At 34.3% G+C, this 20,960-nt stretch overlaps 1 protein-coding gene across 4 annotated transcripts in view; it reads right to left on the reverse strand.

Moving 5' to 3' along the window:
• The window catches only part of STK3 (serine/threonine kinase 3), a 511,742-nt gene that overhangs the window by 144,884 nt on the left and 345,898 nt on the right, over positions 1-20,960 (reverse strand). For 3 of the 4 annotated variants that reach the window (XM_074200516.1, XM_074200514.1, XM_074200513.1), the window contains one exon: positions 18,814-18,864. The exons of the other annotated variant lie outside the window; for it this stretch is intronic. In XM_074200516.1, coding sequence (XP_074056617.1) covers positions 18,814-18,864 — 51 coding nt within the window. The remainder of the gene's footprint in view (positions 1-18,813; positions 18,865-20,960) is intronic. 4 annotated transcript variants of the gene reach the window in all.

Here is a 20,960-nt window from a genome sequence, read left to right on the forward strand (position 1 = left end):
TCTGCAAAAAATGTACCAATTTTGATTCTTTACCTTTGGTTTTCCCCCCATTCCTTTTTCTAATCTTACTGCTATAACATGAATTTATAGTTTGATATCAAACAGAAGTAGTAAAAATAGATATCAATGATCCAGTTCTGATTTTCTTGAAGAATTCTTGTTTACCTTTATTATAATCAGAGATATTTTCACTATTTTAAAAAATTGTTGTGAAGGAAAACTTTTAAAAATCTTAAAATGCTATACTTGTGAATAATTATTACTGAGTATTCAAAAACCATTTTCATCTCAAAGTTTAATAATTTGTTAGTATTGATGAAATGTTTTTCAATTATACCTTATATGTTTAAGATAATAATTTTGAAGTTATTACAATTTCAGAATTAAATTCTGACCCTAATTTGACACATTAATAACTTTGTCATACAAGGTACAGAATTTTGTAATATTTTATTCAAAGTCATGCCTCATTTGTATATAGACCATTTTTTCTCCTTCTCAAAAGAGGAAAACATGTTGATACTTTATAGAATGAGATCTGTTAAGCAGATGCTTCACCACTGTAAAAGACAGCTAATTCCAGTAAGGAATACAATAGCATTTTCAATAAGTGGTAGTAATGTGCCAGGAATGCAAAACAGAGAACTGATGATAATCCAGCTTATGAATCACAAAATCCACACGGAATAAAAATATTTGAAAACATTATTAGGAAATCCTATCCCTTTCTTAAGTCACATTGAGATTGTAGCAATTTGAAGAACAATAAAATCAGTGTGTCCTTTGCATTAAATTTCTTTATATTTTGAAAACCTATGCTCTAAAGGACTTTTTACCATTAAAATAAGCTTTGGCTTGGTTTTAAATAAATTCATATCATAGCTGAGATATAGCTAGATAGCTTTTATGCTACATAACAACACTTGTGTAGTTTGTGAAATAAAAAGAACATATGAAGTACAATAAAAACAAAGTTAATGAATACTTTTTAATCATAATGACCCAGGTCTGTTCCTGTAAAAGAGTAAAGAAAATGTGCCATTTATCATCACTGCCAACCGTGTAGTACTCCTGCTGTTCTATCAAGTGTAGTCATGTATTGGTTGTTTTCTGTAAGTGCTTTTTTTCCTTTTCCTTATTTAATCATTTTTACTATGGAAGGCTCACTGGTTAAAGAAGGGGCAAAGCATCTATTCTAAATCCAATAAAATGTCAAAATATCAACAAAAATAATGATTTTAAAAGATTTTTTTAAAAAAGAAAAGTTAAAACATAGTACCCAACTGTTTAGCCTACTTATTCATTTTTCTACCCAAATTCAATTTTCTCCTATCTACTATTGAACAAACTATATGTATATATATATATATATATATATGTATGTATGTATATATATACTTGCCTAACTTTTCTAAAACCTGAGGTATCAACATATACAAGGATATTTGTATATTAAAATGGATTTGTAAACATCTTTGCATTATTATTATATATGCTTTTAACTACAGATACCTCTGTTGTATGATTATATAACTACATTTAAACATATGTATCAATGAATATCTCTTGTGAATGTGACACTGTGCACACAGATCCAGTTGCTTAGATAACATGAAACTGTGGGATATATATGTTTGTGTGTGTATATATATATATATGATTCAGAGTACCACTTAACCATATATTAGCTATGTGACTGAACATGTCATTTTAACTTATTTCTCATTTATAAAATATAACTGATGGTACTACTGACCTCCCAAGTTCGTTGTAAGGATTAAACAAAGTAGTCTTCTTCATTGTGACCATGAATTACTACATCAATAAACTTTATTATAATCATGTTAGTAAATACATACCAGATAGCTAAAGCTTTCACAGTATTATGTAAGAAGCTGTAAATGTTATAACAAAAAGTGGAAAACATAGTCTAGTCCTTCTATCCTTGAGAAACTCACAATTTAGTCAGGGAAAGAAAAAATACAATCAAGACAATTAAAGAACATAAATAAGCACATGAGAACATAGTTTAAATTATGTATAACTGCTAAAGCAATTCAGATTAAGGAATTAGAGTCATTAGGGAAAAGTTTTTGGAAAAGGTAAGTTTTAACTGAGGGTAAAGCACAGTAGAGCATATCAGACTTGATTTGATAGAGGTCTCAAAGTTAGGATGACTGGATTCAAAGTTGTACAAATACTAGCTAAGTGATTGTGGGCAAATACCCATTCTTAGCGACTCAATGTAATCTCTCTAATACTATGAATTGCAGAACAGTTACTCATCTGCAATGGTAGAAAAAGTTTTCTTACCATGTGTTCTCTATGTAGATAAAATCACAAGTTCAGACCAAAAAACAAGTTTTAACTGGGTCTTGAAGAATATAAATTGTAACATAAGAAGCAAGAGAATTCTCCAGAAAGAGAAAAATGTCACAAAGTTAAGTATATCCTGTTTAGAGAAATGTAAGATAAGTTTGAATGAGTATGGGATAGGGCATAGTTTATGAAAGATTTAAAACTTAAGAAAGTTTAGATGGGATCCACTGGGCACTAATAGCTACTAGGGGTTCTTGAGTTGCGGAGTAGAACAAGGAGTGCTGATACAAAGAAAATATTATTTAAGAAAGTCTACCTTCACAGCTGTGTGCAGTACAAATTGTAGTAAGAGGGAGGTTAGAATAGAGAGAGACTCAAGACAGGAGATCAGCCAGGAAGCTGTTACAGCAATCCAGATGTGAGGTGATGAGGACCTGGACAATATCAGTTATTACAGAAACAGAAAGAGCATAATCTGAAAAACACTGTGGAAGAAGAAGACATAACAGGTCTTGGTGACTGACTAAACTGGATGGGGGGGGGGAATGGGGAAGAAAGGAGAGGGAAAAAAAGGAAAAAAAAACATGTCAAACATAATTCCAAACTTTCAAAACAGGTAAAATACTATACAATTAATGATGATGAATCTGTAAAAGAATATGACTTTTATATTTATATATAGTTTATATTTATGTCTGCATTCTATCCCTCACTTGTGACTAAAATGATGGCTGTTGTTCCTTTATCACAAAAGAAAATAAAAACCCAACTTGAGCCATGTACTGGGGAACAGAAGGATGAGGCATCAGCTACAAATGAATTGTTTATAGGTGATAAACTGGACAGTATAGGACTATCTATCATCACCTAAAACTCTGAAGGGTAATGAAGCTTTAATGTTGGTGAATACACCTCTCCCTGTCCCAGTTTCAAGGAAAAAAAGGGTAGGAAGGAAGGAAGGGCAGACAGATGGACAGAGAGGGAGAACTTTTAATTATGGCAGTGAATATCAAGAAGTATTATTTGTGGAATTTTTATAAAGAAACTAGTATGTTTCTATCTGTCTGTCTATCCATCTATCTATCTATCTCTTGAACAGCAACAAAACTGCATTTCATGCTAGGTGCTCAAAGACATCTCAAATTCAGCTTGTTTCAAAGTAAATTTATTATCTTTATCATCAAATCCATTTCTCTTCCAAATAAACATATTTCTAGTCATTATTATCTAAATTTCCTTCATTTGGTACACATATCCAAACAGTTGCCAAATCTTACTGTTTCTACCTACTCAACATTCCTCTTATCTGTTCTTTTCTCTCTACTCAAATAGTTAACTACACTAACTTAGGCCCTGATCATCTCTCATCTGGAATACTTTAATAGCCTTTCAATTAGTTTACTTGCCTTGAGTCTCTCCCCATTTCAATCTATTCCCCACACAGCTATCAAACTGATTTTCTTGAATGGTAAGTCTGAATTCATTACTCCCCTACTCAACAAACCCAGTGATTCCCTCTTACTTTCAGAATCAACTGTAAACTCCTTTATTTGCTGTTTAAAGATCCTTACAACCTAGCCGTAATCTATCTTGTTAGCCTCGTTAGACATTACTCCCGTTCCCATATCATCAGAGTTCAACCAAACTGGCCTCCTTACCAGTTGTCTTACAAGATACTCCATTTCCCACAGCTTATCTTTGCAGTAGTCAGAAATTCACTCCCACATTACCTCCATCCCTCAAAATAAGTGGTTTCCTTCATGGCTGAAATCAACTACAACTTTCTTTGTAAAGCCTTTCCTAATCCAACTAATAAGAGCTAGTGCATTCTCTCTCAAATAAATTTACCCTATTTTTTTTAATATACTTAATGTTAAATACTGGACTGTACCCTTCTCAAGGACAGAAAACTGTTTCACTTTTGTCTCTGAATTCCCAAAACCTAAAACAGTAGCTGGCACAGAGCAAATGATCAATAAATGCTTACTGACTGGTTGATATGGGAGATACTAATAGATTAGCATGGTACAAAACTCTATGACTCACTATAATAGAATGGCATAAACAGAATAATTTTAATTATTCATATATTTTTCCATTATTGGTAATAGGTAGCATTTTCAATTTATCTTCTCTCTTCTCAATGACTGTATGTATACACAGGAAGACTGGCTCTTGAGTTAATTTGTAAGTTTTATTTCTGTTTTTTTTCTATTTAAGACTGAATGGTTCAGAAGGATTAAATGGGGAATCCTGGCCTCCTAAGCATCATTTTCTATACAAATAGTTTGACAAAGCAGATTAGACAATATTAGAAATATACTACTTCAAATGATCAGAGGAACAACTTGGTTCCTTTTTTGTATATACTGATGATGTTTGTCCTTCACTCTTGAAGAAGACTGTAACATCAGGGGAGGTGATGTCATGATAAGCACATGAATTGGATTTGAGTGAGGGGCCTCACTTTCCCCTCCAGAACCATTATATCTGAGTCCAGTGGTCAGATATGAATCAGCATGACTGGAAATAGCCCTGGAAGCAAGGCAATCAGGGTTAAGTGACTTGCCCAAGGTCACAGAGCTAGGAAATGGCAAATGTCTGAGACTGGATTCAAACTCCCATCCTCCTGAGGCCAAGACCAGTGCCCTATCCATTGCGCCCTAGCTGCCCACAAATTTGCTAATGATGCTTGCCTTTCTCTCCCTCTCCCTCTCCCTCTCTCTCTCCCTCTCTCTCTCTCATTATTAAATGTCTGAGGCCACACTTGAACTCAGGTCCTCCTGATTACAAGACCTGTCCTGTATGCACTGTGCCACCTAACTCACCCTGACCTTCATTCTCAAAGAAGACCATGACATCAGGGGAAGTGATACCATGACAAACACATGAATTAGATTTGAGTGAGAAGGTTCTGGATAAATCACTTGCCTTACTTTCTCCTCTGGAACCATCTGGGTCCAAAATTTCCCAAGGTCACACAGTTAATAAGTGTCAGAGGTTGGATTCCAACTCCTGTCCTCCTGATTTCAAGACCGACATTCTAACCACTCCATCACCTAGCTGCCCTTGGATATACTGATAAAGGAACAAATATTTACTAGTAGGTCATTAGGTGAAATTTTTATAAAAGTTTGAAGTATCTGGAAATTTATACAAAGAATGAACTTCTTTTCTATTTCAATTAATAGGTGGTCTTTCTATTTTACTGCTGACTTTGTCATTCCCACCTTTAATGAGGACAAACTGGTATTATAATTTTTGCAGATTCATAGGCAAGGTTTAAAGTTGTATCAAAGCTTTCTAAATCAGAAAAACAGTCAGGAAGTATTTATTCATTAGTGAATCCAAGCCTAAAACTGTGGCACAGGGTATGAACAATACTTCAGAGAATCCATGATGCAAGACTGAACAAATTTATGACATTATATTAAAAGCTTTTCCACACAATAAACATTCTCATTGCACAGAATGGATGCATAAGAAAGTGAATTAAATAGTAAAAACAATCTTAACCACTAATTTCTTTCTCTCACAACTAAAAGTATGTCAAAGTATTTGCAAAGATAAAAAGGCTTACAAAAGAGAAAAGTATTTTAGAATAAACCTTTTTTGGCTACAATGAATTTATTAAAAAAACCACAAGAGGGCACCAAAGACAGAAGACTAGAATAAATTCCACTACACAAATGTGAATAGATATGTTTCCCCATATGTAATTCTTAGAAACATACCAGTGGCCATAATTAATTTAAAAAAAAAACAACTGAATAATTTAAGATACAATAATCCTTGACATATATAGTTAGCCATCTTTTTATGACCCAAAATAAACTGTTACAAAATAAATTGTCATCTTTTGGAAGTTAAGGACCATATTTTAAAGTCCTTTATCCCCTACAGTGTCTTTTATAAAACCTTATATAACAACAAATAATACACTTAAAAAACTCTAATTTTTTAAGTGCTTTGCAATATAATTTGATATTCTCAATAACTATGTGAAGTGATAAAAGGGTTATTATCCTCATTTAACTGTTCAGAAAGTTAAAGTTCAGAAAGATTAACATCAGTCATGTTCTTACAGATAGCTAGCAGCAGATTCAGAATCCAAGGCCTAAGATTGAAAATATAATAGTCTTTCTACTATAGTAAAGCTACCTCCTTATGTAGATTCCTTCCAGAATCTCTCTCCTGAGCAACAAGCCACACTGTGATCTGTGATCTATTTCCAACTGGTTGAACCCAAATTCAACATATCCAACATTTTACTCTAAAATTATGGCTCCCAATATAGTAAATTGTGAAACAATTTTTACAGTTAGTTTTTCTGACATTTCTAAAAATATATAGAAAGCCTAGTCAAATATATATATATATATATATATATATATATATGTTATTCCTCAATTGACAAATGCTCAAAAGATATACAAAGGCAGTTCTGAGACAAAAGAAATCAAAGCTCTCTGTAAGCATATGAAAAATTGCTCTAAATTATTATTGATTAGAGAAATACAAATTAAAGCATTTCTGAGAAATCACCTCCCACCTCTCAGATTGACCAATATGACCAGAAAGGAAAATGATCCATGTTGGAGGGGAAGTGCAAAATCTGGAATGCTGATGAACAGATCCAACCTTTCTAGAGACCAATTTGAATTATGCCCAAAGGGTAATAAAACTGCACACCCTTTGACCCAGCAATACCACTACTTGGTCTGTATCCTGAAAAGATCATGAAAAGGGGTAAAATACCCACACATACAAAACTATTCATAGCAGCTCTGTTTGTAAATGACAAAGAACTAGAAATCAAGGGCATGCCCATCAATTAGGGAATGGTTGAACAAATTGTTTTATATGTATGTGATGGAACACTACTGTTCTAAGAAATTGTGAGGGACAGGATTTCAGAAAGACTTGCATGAATTGATGCTGAGTGAGATGAGTAGAACCAGAAGAATATTGTACACCCTAACAACAACATGGCTGATGATCAACTATGATGGCCTTGTTCACTCCACCAGTGCAACAATCAGTGGCAATTTTAGGGGATCTGTGATGCAGAATACCATCTGTATACAGAGAAGGAACTGTGGAGTTTATTTTTTTTTAATTAAAGATTTTATTTATTTTGAGTTTTACCATTTTTCCCCCAATCTTACTTCCCTACCCCCACCCCCACAGAAAGAAATTTGTCAGTCTTTACATTGTTTTCATGTTGTATATTGATCCAAATTGAGTGTGATGAGAGTGAAATCACATCCTAAAGGAAGAAACATAAAGTATAAGAGATAACAGGATCAGACAAGAAGGTTTTTTTCCCCCCCTAAATTAAAGGGAATAGTCCTTGAACTTTGTTCAAACTCCATGCTTCTTTCTCTGGATACAGATGGTATTTTCCATTGAAGACAGCCCCAAATTGTCCCTGATTGTTGCACTGATGAAACGAGTGTGTCCATCAGGGTTGATCATCACCCCCATGCTGCTGTTAGGGTGTACAGTGTTTTTCTGGTTCTGCTCATCTCAGCATCAGGAACTGTGGAGTTTAAATGAAGACCAAAGAGGACTATCTTCAATTTTTAAAAGTTGTTTCATGTATTGCATGATTTTGCTAACATTTTCTTTCTTCTTTTTGGATGTTTCTTCTCTCAACACATTCAATTTCACATCATGGAAGCAAACATAAAGATTATATCATAGTGCCTTCTGTTGAGGGAAAGGGGGAGGGAAGGAAGGGGAAAAAATTGTAAAATTCAAAAGCTTGCAAAAAATGATTGGTAGAAACTACCATTTGTATGTAATTGGAAAACAAATACAATATTTCCAGTCACCTAGGTTCAAACTTGAGTGTCATCCATCATAGGCTCCTCATTTTCTCTCACTTCATATATTTTTATGACAGACTTCACATACATGTCTTTCTTAACCACATAGGTACATTCTGATTCAGACTCATCATTTATTAACTGAATCACTGCAATAACTTTCAAATTGATCTATCAAATTAAATTTCTTTTTTCCAATATATCCTTCACATGGCAAACAAAGTGATTTTCCTAATAAACATGTGTAACCATGTCACTTCCTAACATAGTCAGAGAGAAAGGCATTTAGTATCACTTGGTTACTGTATTGCTAAAGCTTATATGCAAAATTCATATATCTTCATTAATTTTTAAATCCATATTTGGAACCTGCTGATGACAATCTAAAGCATAAGCAATATTCATTAAATAACTATAAATTCATTCTATAACAAAAACCTTATCATGAAACTATTTATTCTTCATTTTTATTGAAAATTAATTTTAATTTTTAAAAATAAAATTTTGCAGTTGTTTGTGAGAGCAATTTAATACTTTATAGGTGATATTTAATAAATTCCATTTACAATGAATTAGTGTACTATATATAAAACTATCTCCTTTTGATTTCTGTAATCAATGAGTTTTCCTGAATGACATATATGAATACAGTATGCGAACACTTTCATATATTATTCTAGTTTTATTAATAAAGTAAGCAGAAATAAAACTGCTTTAATATTCAATTCTGGTTTAAAATGGTATAAAGACTAGTAGTGTAGAGATTGTTGGAATCATGAAATGATTCAACCATTCTGGAAAGCAATTTGGTATTTTATTAAGAAAGAGATTAAAATACTCCCTACCTTTTTCCACTGTTAGGCAAAAATCCCAGGGAGGTAAAAGTTAAAAATAAAGAACTCATAAATTTACAAATATTTAAAGAAATCCTTTATATAACAGCAAAAAAAAATTGGTCATCAATTGGGAAATGGTTAAATTAATGAAGGGACACAAATGCAATATATTATCATACCCCCCCCCCAAAGTTTAAAGAATACAAAAAAGAACTGGAAAGCTTATATGAACTAATGCAAAACTAGGAATGCAAAATATACAATGAATACAATAATACTTAGGAAAGCACAACAAAATGAAAAAATCCTGAATGCTATAAAGTTATCATAACTAAATATAACTCAAAAGAGAAATGAGAAAATGAACCTCCCTTTATTCTTTGTAGTGATGGGTGTGATAGGCACATATCACTACTCATATTGTCAGACTCAGTCGATATATTCAATAGCTTTGTTTTTAATGTTCTGGTTTTTATCCTTTACTACATGAAATGGTTCTCAGGGTAAGGAAAGGGGGGTATGGATGCATTTGAAATAGTTAATATAAAATGAAAAGATATCAAGAAAAATTAAATCAAACAACAGAAAGTTAACAAACTTGGATATTTTTTTAAAAGTGCATTTTCAAAGAATGCACAAAGATCATTCATCCAGTTGGCTACTGTTTCTTGCAAAAGCTATATATATTAGAGAAATAAAGGTATAGAAAGTAATGACGGATAGGCAGGTAGAGTGAGCTTATGAATTAATTTAACAATTCCTGAGAGTAATTTTCTTTACATCATCACTAGCTAGGCACCAGGGAAAGAACACTGGACCTGAATTTAAATATTGCCTCAAACAATGACGAACGGTGTAACTCTCAACAAGTCACTTAATAATATCTGTCTGTTATGATTTCTCCAACTATAATGGGAATCATAAGAACCCTACCTCATAGAGAATCAAGATAATATTTGTAGTGTTTAATATAATGCCTGGACAATAATAGACACTAAATAAAGAACTGTTATACTCTTTTCCCAAAAGTTTTCAGGCAGACACAACTCTGCAGTTGCAGTGAAGTATGGAGAAATCTTAACCATCCTAAGAAAATTTCATTTTATTTACAAGATTAAAGAAGGAAAACTAACATATAAGTAAAGCATTTATACATTTGTACATGCAAATGCAAATTTGGTCTGCAATGCTATTCTTTTCTAAAGTGACATCAAACAGAGTCATGGAGCTTTTAAAACAAGTTAAACTGACAGAATCAAAAGTTAATACCCATAGCTTGCCTTAAATTAAATTGGATACAATTTCTGGTAAGAAGATCAGGTAATACATTACATGTAAGCCTGATTCCCTTTCACCACCTTAAAACAGAAAGAAATAAAGACACAAAGACAATCACAGAAGAAAGAATCTCCATAGGAAAACTGATTCTGCAGCACAATGTATAAAGAGTATATATGACTTGAGTCTTGAAGACTAGATTTCAAAATCTTCCTACAACACTGATATGTGACTGTGATCAAGTCCCAATCTCTCTGTGTCTTAGTTTATTACCTCATTGACAAAATGGTGAAAAAATAGCAACCACTTTCAAAGGGTTGTTGTGAGGATCAAGTAAGTTAACAAATGTAAAAAAAGCAATGTGCAAGCCTTAACATGCTATATAAATTCTAGCTATTATTATCAACATTATTATTAGCAGAGAATTTCTATGATACTCTACGATTCTATGCTTTCAGCCCAAAACTTTCTACTCTGTTTTTAACTGTACACCAGTGGATAGAGAGTTATACATAGAATCAGTAAAAATTGAGTTCAGAACCTTACTAACTATATGATCCTAGGCAAGTCACTTTCTCAGGCTCACATACCTCATCTGTAAGAAGGGAATAATAAGACCTCCATTCCTGGGAGGATATGAGGATAAAATTATATTAGAAGGATAAAATAATATTTGTAAAATACTTTGAAATATTAAAGGGTCATATAAATGTTAATTTATAATAATAATAATGATAATAATGATGATGATAACAACAATAATAGTTATTGTTGCCTCTTTCCCAATCTGGTCTCCAAGTAAGAGTGTCTACAGTAACTAAAATAACCAAGGTTCCTGGGATTATCAATATGTATAATAGTTTCCAATCAAGGGGTCCTTTAAAAGCCACTTCAGCATCTGTTGCAAATTCTAAGTCCCAATCTCTACCAGTCTAATTTAACCAACTTTTTTAGTCAAAAGTGCTTACTTAGATCCAATGAATGAAATTTTTAACTAGGTGAAGTAAAAAGAAGATTGCTTTGTTGTTATTTTTTAAAGGGGGAGTTCATAGTCCTAGTAGTATATCAATGTAAGAAGGGCAATGAATTGCAATAAAGTGGAGGAGAATGTAAATGGAATTATATAAGGGAAGACTAAAAGAAGGGAAAGGAGGAGACTAAGACTAAGTACTATAAATTACAAGTACCTAAGGTGTCTTTCTTCCTATTTTCAAAGCAAAAGGGAAATATAACAGGATCTAATAGACAATAAAACAACTTTAAGATATAACTTTGAATACTGATGAGATATGAACTCATAAATAAAATGGGGCAGAATAAATTAGAAAGAAAATAAAACAATATGCTGAGTAGAAGAAACACTTAGAATATAAAGATTCATAAAGAGCTCATAAAGGAAGGATTGGCATAGAATCAATTTCTCAACTGAATCTAAAAAAAAGTAAGAGTGATAAGCATCATCTTGGGCAAGGAAACAATAAAAAGATAAAAGTTAAGAAAGACAAAGGGAATTCTTTTGTTGTTGTTCAGTCATTATTCATGGGCCATTATCCATGGAATTTTCTTGACAAAGATACTAAAAGAGTTTACCATTTCCTTCTCCTTTGTGTTGCCATTTTACAGGATGAGGTTAGGTTTTAAGTGAGAGATTAGGGTTTAAGTGACTTGCCTAAGGTCATACAACAAATTGAGAGTCTGAGGCTGGGGGAAGCTAGATGTCCCAGTAGATAGCACACTGGTCCTGGAGTCAGGAGGATCTGAGTTCAAATCCAACCTCAGATGTGTAATAATTGCCTAGCTGTATGACCTTGGGCAAGTCACTTAACCCTACTGCTTTAATTTTTTTTTAAAGAGAGGCTGAGGCTGAAGTTTAACTCAAATAGACCTGACTCTATCCAGTACAATATCTAGCTGCCCAAGGAAATTATAACTTGCTTAAAAGACCACAGATAATGAAACAATAACAATATTAAATATCAATACATTGAACTGGATAGTTTCTAAGTACTGAAAGGAAAAGTTAACTGAATTATAAGACCTAGATAACAAAAAAAATTAGAGACTCAATGTGCCTCTTGTAGAGTTAGACAAATCAAAAAAAGTTTCATTTTTAAAAATAAATTAAGATTCTGACTAGACTATAATAATACTAAATATTAAATGCAAAAATTGCCCTGTGAAGGCAAGGACTATTTTCCATTAAGTCTTTGTATTCCCAGTGTCTTTAGCAAATACTAGCTTAGAACACTTTTGGAATACTTTTACAAATATTCCCAGCCAGAGTATAAAGAACTGATAAAGAAATATTAAGCACAAACCCTTTACAAAATACAACAAAATTCTAACCATAAAGGAGAAAATAAAACAAAAATATAAAAATGAATTATAAAAATACTTTCTATTGTTATGACAACTGTATTTGTCATGAATTGATTTATAAATTCTGTGAGGGAAAGGGCTCTTTTCTATTGTGTCTTCATATCCTTAGTTGCTCAGTAATAACTGTTTGATGGACTGGATTGGAAATCTCTTTCCTAGACATCTTTGAAACAGGGCAATTGATTTCTGGGTCCCCTGATAAACAAGATGGGGAACCAGATATTTCCACTGATCCACTCAATCCCTCAAAAACAGAAATTATAAACCAATGAAAAAGAAACCTCATGTGTTACCATGATTTAGGACATTCAGAACTTAGGACATTCAAACTAAAAATAAATAAGTAAAAAAAAAAAAGCCAATGAAAACCCTACACTCTGCTCTTCCCTCTCTCCTTCTAGGACTGTGGAGATCCTGGCTGCAGGTTTCAGAGTTGGCTTGGGCCAGGACCAGCTTCTCTGCTATGTTCTAGACTGAAGCCACAGAGTCACTATCTTGGCAGGTAGCACTGTGTGTTGCAAAAGACCTCTGCTGTTGAGTCAGAAACAGGAGGAAATGGGCAAGACATGGATTCTGGTTATAAACACAGCTCAACAATATAGCACATTCCCAATGTTCCCAAGGACTTGGACTACAAAAATCAATGCAAAGAAAAAGCTGTGCCAGACTAGAGCAGTTGGGAACAGAGGGAGTACTTGACATCTAGTTGGGCCCATTTCTATCAATCCAAAAGTCCCTTGGAGAAGAGGCCTAGACTGGTATACCATGAACTGCCTGCCCAGTGTTTAAAGAAGCTGAGTTGCTCTGCGTTTAGCCTAAGGAAACCACCATGAGAGGGAGGGAGAGAGAAAAATAAGGGAAAATAAATGAAATTATCAAAGATTACAGAAAAAAGAAAACTCAGAAAGTTTGAAAATAAGCAGATACTTTTATTGATGGCAAAGAATTGGAATTTAAAAGAATTCTAATCAACTGGAGAGTAGATGAAAAAGATGTAGCATATAATTGTGATGTAGTGGTGTTCAGCTGTTTCAGTCATGACTGACTCTTTGTGATCCCATTTGGGATTTTCTTGATAGAGATACTAAAGTAGTTTGGCATTTCCTCTAGATGAGGAAACTGAGCAACACAGGATTAAGGGATTTGCCAAGGTCACCCAGCTAGTAACCACCTGTGGCCAGATTTGAACTCAAGAAGATGAGTCTTCCTAACTTTAGCTTCAGTGTTCTATACTTGTGCCAACCAGCTGCCCTACGTGATGGAGTACCATTTAGCAATGATCATGGATGCTTCAGGAAAAACACAGTAAGACCTATATGAACTAAAGCAAAATAAAACAGGAGATCATAAAATGAATCAGGAGATCTTTCTGCACAGTAACAGAAATGTTGCAATGATGATGAACTATAAAGGGATTGGCTATTCTGATTAATATGATAATACAAGACATTTCCAAAGGACTCATAATAAAAAATATACTATCCACCTCCAGAAAGAACATTGATAATTCTGAATTCAAATGTAAGTAAAATTTTCTTCCTTTCTTTTTTTTTCTCTGCCTTTTTTTGTTGTGACATGGTTAACATGGAAATGTTTTGTATCATTTCACATGTTTATTTGATAGCATGTTGTTTGTCTTCTCAATGGATGGGGGAGAGGTGAGAGAGAGAATCTGTAACTTAAATTTTAAAAGAAAAGAATGTTATAAATATTTTTCTTTACCCCCCCCCCCATTTTTTAACCTTTTCATGTGTCTCTTGACCCTCCTGTTTGATGTCAAAATTTTCTATTTAGCTCTGGTCTTTTCATCAGCAATTTTTGGAATTCTTCCATTTCGTTAAATGTTCATCTTTTCCCCTGAAAAAGAAGGCTCAGTTTTGCAGGATAGTGGATTCTTGGCTACATTCCAAGCTCCCTTGCACTTTGGAATATTGCATTCCAGGCCCTTTGATACCTTAATGTTGATACAGCCAGGTCCTGTGTAATCCTTACTGTGGCTCCTTGTTATTTAAAATGTTTCTTTCTGCCTGCTTACAGGATTTTCTCTTTTATCTGATAGTTCTGGAATTTGGCCACAACATTCCTTGGTGTTTTCATTTTAGGATCTCTTTCTGGAGTAGACTGATGTATTCTTTCAATAACTACTTTGCCCTCTGGTTCCATGATATCAGGGGAATTTTCCATCACTAGATCCTGTAATATTAAGTCCAGGCTTTTTTTTTTCTCTTCAATGTTTTCAGAAAGTCCAATAATTCTCAGGTTGCTCCTCCTTGATCTATTCTGGAGGTCAATGATTTTGCTGATGAGGAATTTTACATTTTCTTCTATTTTTTTCTATTTTTTGATTTTGTTTAACAGCCTCTTGCTATCTCATGAAGTCATTAGTTTCCACTCCATTCTTTTTTTTAGAGAGTAGTTTTCTTCATTTACCTTTTGCAATTCCTTTTCTAGTTGGTCAATTCTACTTTTGAAAGAGCTTTCCATTTGACCAACTGAGGTTTTGAGAGAATTATTTTCTTTTTGCATTTGTCCAATTGACGATCTGAGAGAATTATTCTCATTTTGCATTTGTCCAATTGTATTTTCCAATGATTTGTTTTCTCATTGCAAAGTGTTAATTTTTTTTTTTAGGTTTTTCAAGGCAAACAGCGTTAAGTGGCTTGCCTAAGGCCACACAGCTAGGTAATTATTAAGTGTCTGAGACCAGATTTGAACCCAGGTACTCCTGACTCCAGGGCTGGTGCTTTATCTACTATGCCACCTAGCCACCCCTGCTAGGTGTTAATTTTTTCTTGGGCTTCTTTTCCCAAATTTTCCAATTGATTTTTTTTTTTAGTTTTTGCAAGGCATTGGGGTTAAGTGGCTTGCCCAAGGCCACACAGCTAGGTAATTATTAAGTGTCTGAGGCCGGATTTGAACCCAGGTACTCCTGATTCCAGATCCAATTGATTTTTAAACTCCTTCCTTATTTCTTCAAGGAAGTCTCTGTGCTGGAGGGCAGGTCATATTCTCCTCAGAGGTTCTAGGTCTTTCTGAGTTAGGGTCTTTTCCTTCCAAGAATTTTATGGATCTACCTTTCCACTGACCTTTCTTCATTTTTACTAAGACCTTGAGTTAGGGAGGTGCTGGTTCACAGAGGTTTGGTGTTAGGATCCCTAGGGGCTTTACTCACTGAGTGCAATTTCTCCAGCTGGCCAGTAGGAGGTGCTGGTTGCTTTCTCTGGAGTGCCTGTGACCTTGATTGAAGTCTTCTCCCTTAGCCTGAAGGGACTTTTGTCTTAATCAAAGGTGGCCTTCACCCTGGGGTGAGGTCATCCCTCTCCCTATTGTTAGCTGGGCTGGTTCTGCTCACATACCTGTGCCTGGGGCAGAAGGTCTGTAATTGTGTTTGTTCTGGGAAGAGGGCTCACCAGTAATGGAGTCATGGACTTGGAGTTCCTCAGACCAGAAGAGCCCAGGGATGGTGTTCGCAGCTCTCCTGCAACGGAACTGCCCCCCACCCCCGCCCTGTTGGCAAGCTCCAGAGGATCAGCGCCAGCACCAATGCCTCTGCTCCCTAGTTGACCCAAGCCCCCGTGGTCAATCAGGCTCTAGCCCTGCTGCTGATCAAGAAGGTCTGGTTCTTGGGGCCCTCAGGCTCCCGGGGCTCCAACCCTGCAGCTAATCAGGCTGAGCCCCAGGTGCTCCGCCCTCTACACTGGGAATCACCTAGGTCTGTGGAAAACAAATCTGGAGATAGATGTTCTTTCTACTGATTTTTCTTTCTGGGTTTTGTGGATCAGATTTCTGTTAAGAGGTTTGTTTCATATCATAGATGAGGAAAGATCAGTGTGTGCCTGTCTTCTCTCCACCATCTTGGCCAGAAAGTTCAAGAATGTTATAAATATTTTGAAATGAAAATTATCAGATAAAGAGGCAAAATATGAATAACAGAAAGAAATTATGATCTCCAGATCTAGTAAAAAGAGAAAAAAGTAGTTATGAGAACAGAATTTAAAACCTGCTCGCAAGAATAATGGCAAGAGTGGAAAGACTAGAATTGCAATGGCAAGTCTCACCCAAGAAAGAAAAGAGAGAACACAGATAGAAAATGCAAATACAAAGAAGTGAGAGATAATTTAGAAATAAAGCCAAAGACAATGACATTAAAAGAAAATATGCTCACTATGCAAGCAAAATATAATGGTCTTGAAGATGCAACAACATCAACACCATCATTAGGTCTCCCAAAATACAACAGGTCTAAACACCTTAATACCATAATGTAATAAATAATACATGAGAAATGCCCAGAACTTCTAAATATAGAGAATTAAATATTAATCAAAAAAAATTCAGAGTATTTAAAAAAAAAGCCCAGGTTGCAAACTCCAAAACACACAGTAGCTGAATTTAACAATTTATTTTAGAAATAAACTTCAGTAGAGAGGATTAGGAGGTGGGGAGAAGTATTGGAAAGGGGAAAGGAAGGAAGGGAAGCCTTGCTTTAAAAGTGGGGACGGGTTCCCAGTGATTAAGAGTCTTATGACTGAAGAGAGAAATTTCTATGAAAGAAGATGGGAACCTTGGAGTCTGGGGGATATGCTTCTTGAAAAGAACACTGGTTTAACTTGGGAGGGAGGATGCTGCATATTAAAGGAACACCTTTATTATATTAAAGGAGCACCTTTATTATATTAAAGCACCTGAGAGAGTGGGAAGTCATGTACCAAGGGAGGAAACTTTGAGGCAAATGGAGAAAAGAAGACAATCAAAAGGAGAGTATAGTTCAGTTCTGTAGTGGACTTCATAATGTAACAACAATTATAAGGACAAGAAAGTGCTAAAATGAGGCATTATTTTCTTATCGTCTGCAGGAATTGTTCTGGAAGTGGGAACATGCCTTTTCCATTCTCAGGATAAGTTCCAAAAGGCAAAGGCAGAAAATTCCATGAGATAACTCAAAGAGGATACCTTTAAATTTATGATTCCTTGAAGAACTCAGAGAAGAAAGGAAATAGTTAATTATAGGGCCCAGAAACTAGAGAATGAGGGCATAAAGTAGACAGAAAGAGAAAATGGAGAGGAAAATTCCCTCTGGAAAGGATCACAAAAAATTAAAATTTAAAAACTGATGAACAAGATTGGCTAAAGAAAAGAAGGAAGAATGTACTTGACTGAGATGGGTAAAAGAAGACTTAAATAACCAAAGTAGAAAAGAACAAAGAATTAATAATCAAAACCCAAAAGAGAATAAGGTAATTAGGAGAAAGGAATTGGGGGTAAAAGAAAAGGAACAACTGGAAATAAAGCCATGTTTAAAAAGATAAAGTTGAAATAAATGAAAAAACATAGTACTATGTTTACAACATAAAATGAAGAAAAATCATAATCTGAAAAAAATCTGTGAGACAACTGAAGGAAAATTTAAACATAATTCAATACAACAAAAAAGAGTGAGATTGGATAAAAAAACAAAATGTAAAATTTGTTGCTTATAAGAAATATATTTAAAAACAAAGTCATAATAAAACTGAGATGAAAAAATCAAGATGTATCAAGTGAATAAAATTGCAGGAGTTATAATCATATAATCTTTCAAAGCAAAAACAAACACACCAATACTAAAAAGAGATAATAAATAAGAAAATCACATCATCGTGAAAGGAATCATAGACAACCAACCAGTATCAGTAATAAATTTGCATTTCCCAAATGCCTTAGCATTGAAATTCATAAAGGAAACACCTTCTGAGTCACAAGAGGGCAGAGGGTAGCATAATAGTCACAAGAGATTTCAATACTTTTATTTTGACTAAGTCTAGCAAAGATTAAAAAAAAAGAAAATATGAAACTGAACAAATTGTTGGAAAAGCTAGAAATAAAAGATTGATGGTATCTTCTAAATGGGACTACAAAAGAATTACATATTTCTCAACACCATGTCCAATTTTTATAAAAACTAAAAATATATTAGGGCACTGGAATATTGCAAGCTTATGTAAAAATGTAGAAATAGTTAATTTGTCCTTTACAAAACACAATGCAATAAAAAGTCACTAGTTCAAGGACAGACAAAAGATATAGACACAAACAGAAAATAATGAAATATTAAATAATGAGTAGATTAAGGAACAAATCATAGAAATAAAACTTATGTGAATTAAAATGACAATGATGAAAAAACATACCAAAAGTTCTGGAATGTAGATAAAGCAGTCCTCAGGGGAAAGATCATATCTCTATAAACATACATTAACAAAATAGAAAAAAATGAGGATTAATGAACTAAATATGCATTTTTTATGAATAAAAAATCCAACAAATAAATTTAAAATATGCACAAAAGAGGAGATTTTAAAAATAAGAAGAGAAACAGATAAATTAGAACTTTAAAAAACCTAAAGAAATGATAAAACTAGAAGATAGTTCTCTGAAAAGATATAATTGATAAACCTTTAGTTAATCTGATTTTAAAAAGGGCAGGAAATCAAATCAAGAAAAACATGAATATGAGAGAATCACAACAGAACCATAAGGATTTTTTAAAATCAAAACATTATGCAGTCATGTGCCAACAAAACTAAAAGTACAAGACAAAAAGAAGAATGTCTTAAAAATATAAAACTATCTGAAGGTAAGACAGAAATCTTTAAAAAAAAATCTTGGAAAAGGAAAAAGAGGGGCAGCTAGGTGGTGCAGTGGATAAGAGCACCCACCCTGGATTCAGAAGGACCTGATTTCAAATCCAGCCTCAGACACTTAATAATTATGTAGCTGTATGACCCTGGATAAGTCACTTAATCCTATTGCCTTGCAAAACCAAAAAGAACAAAAGAAGGAAAGAAGAAAGAGAGAGAGAGAGAGAGAGAGAGAGAGAGGAGAGAGGAGAGGGAGAGAGAGAGAGAGAAGAAAGAAAGAAAGAAAGAAAGAAAGAAAGAAAGAAAGAAAGAAAGAAAGAAAGAAAGAAAGGAAGGAAGGAAGGAAGGAAGGAAGGAAGGAAGGAAGGAAGGAAGGAAGGAAGGAAGGAAGGAAGGAAGGAAGGAAGAAAGAAAAAGATCTGACTGTAAAAGAACCATCTAAAGGTAGGAAAATACTTCTGGTTCTGAGAAATTCACAGAAAACTTCTACCAAATTTTTAAGGAACAATTAGGACCAATATTTCATAAATTATTCTCAAAAACTGAGCAACAAAGAACCCGACTAGAATTCTTTTATTAGACAATAATTGTGCCAATACTAAAGCGAGGAAAGGATAAAACACAAAAGGAAAACTATAAAACTACAAAGTACAAACCATTAATGAACCATTAAATGAACATAAACTCAAAAATTTAAAACACATTCTATCAAACAAGCTAATACAGTGATTTATTCAAGGAATCATTCATGATGATCAAGTGGGCTTTATACCATCAATGCAAAGATGACTGAACATTAGAGAATATTAAAAAAAAACTAATCAAATTGAAAACCAAAACATTCCAAGTCTCATGATCCTATCAATAGATGCAGAAAAAGACTTTGATAAAGAATAGTGCTCTTTTATACTAAAAACCTTACAAAATAGAGGCATAGATGAACATTTTTAAATATCATAAAAACCATCTATCTCAAACCAAAAGCAAGGATAATAAGGAATGACAATATACTAGGACCTTTCCCAATAAATTCAGAAGTGAGGTAAAGATATCTGTTCTTCCCCTGATTGGATATAGTTCTAAAAATGCCAGCAACAGAAAGAAAACAAGAAATTAATTAAAAGGAATAAAATAAAGAAAGAAAATGTAGGTTTATAGAGATATGATCTTTCCCTTGAGGACTGCTTTAGCTGCGTTCCTATTTGCTAATGATAATATGTTAGTATACTTAGAAAATCCCAGGGAGTCAGCAAAGATATTGTGTCAATTAAAAGCTTTAGCAAGGGGGCGGAGCCAAGATGGCGACAAGAAGGGATCGAGTCTTAGGAGCTCTCTGATAAAATTCATCAGCTAAGGACTCTAACTAAACTTTCGAGAGACAGAACCCACAAAGGGACCCAGTGAGGCAGTTCTCCTACTCAAGGTAACCTGTAAAAGAGCAGAAAGGCTCTGCTCCCCGGGGTTGGAGAGGCAGCCCAACAGAGGGGTGGCCCACCAGAGCCAAAGAACCTCAGCCTCGTGGAGGTAGCCCCAGGGCGCTGGGGGTCTCAGCTCACAGCAGCGGGGGAGTCTCCTGAGCTGCACCCCGAGGAGCACTGGGCACAAAGTGGGGGAACAGCGGGGGACCTCTGCCAGAGTAAGCACATGGAGCCCAGCCCTCAGGGCACACAGCAAGCAGCATCTTCTTTCCCCAGCCC

The sequence above is a fragment of the Macrotis lagotis genome, chromosome X (assembly GCF_037893015.1).
Source record: "Macrotis lagotis isolate mMagLag1 chromosome X, bilby.v1.9.chrom.fasta, whole genome shotgun sequence".
Taxonomy (NCBI): Eukaryota; Metazoa; Chordata; class Mammalia; order Peramelemorphia; family Peramelidae; genus Macrotis; species Macrotis lagotis.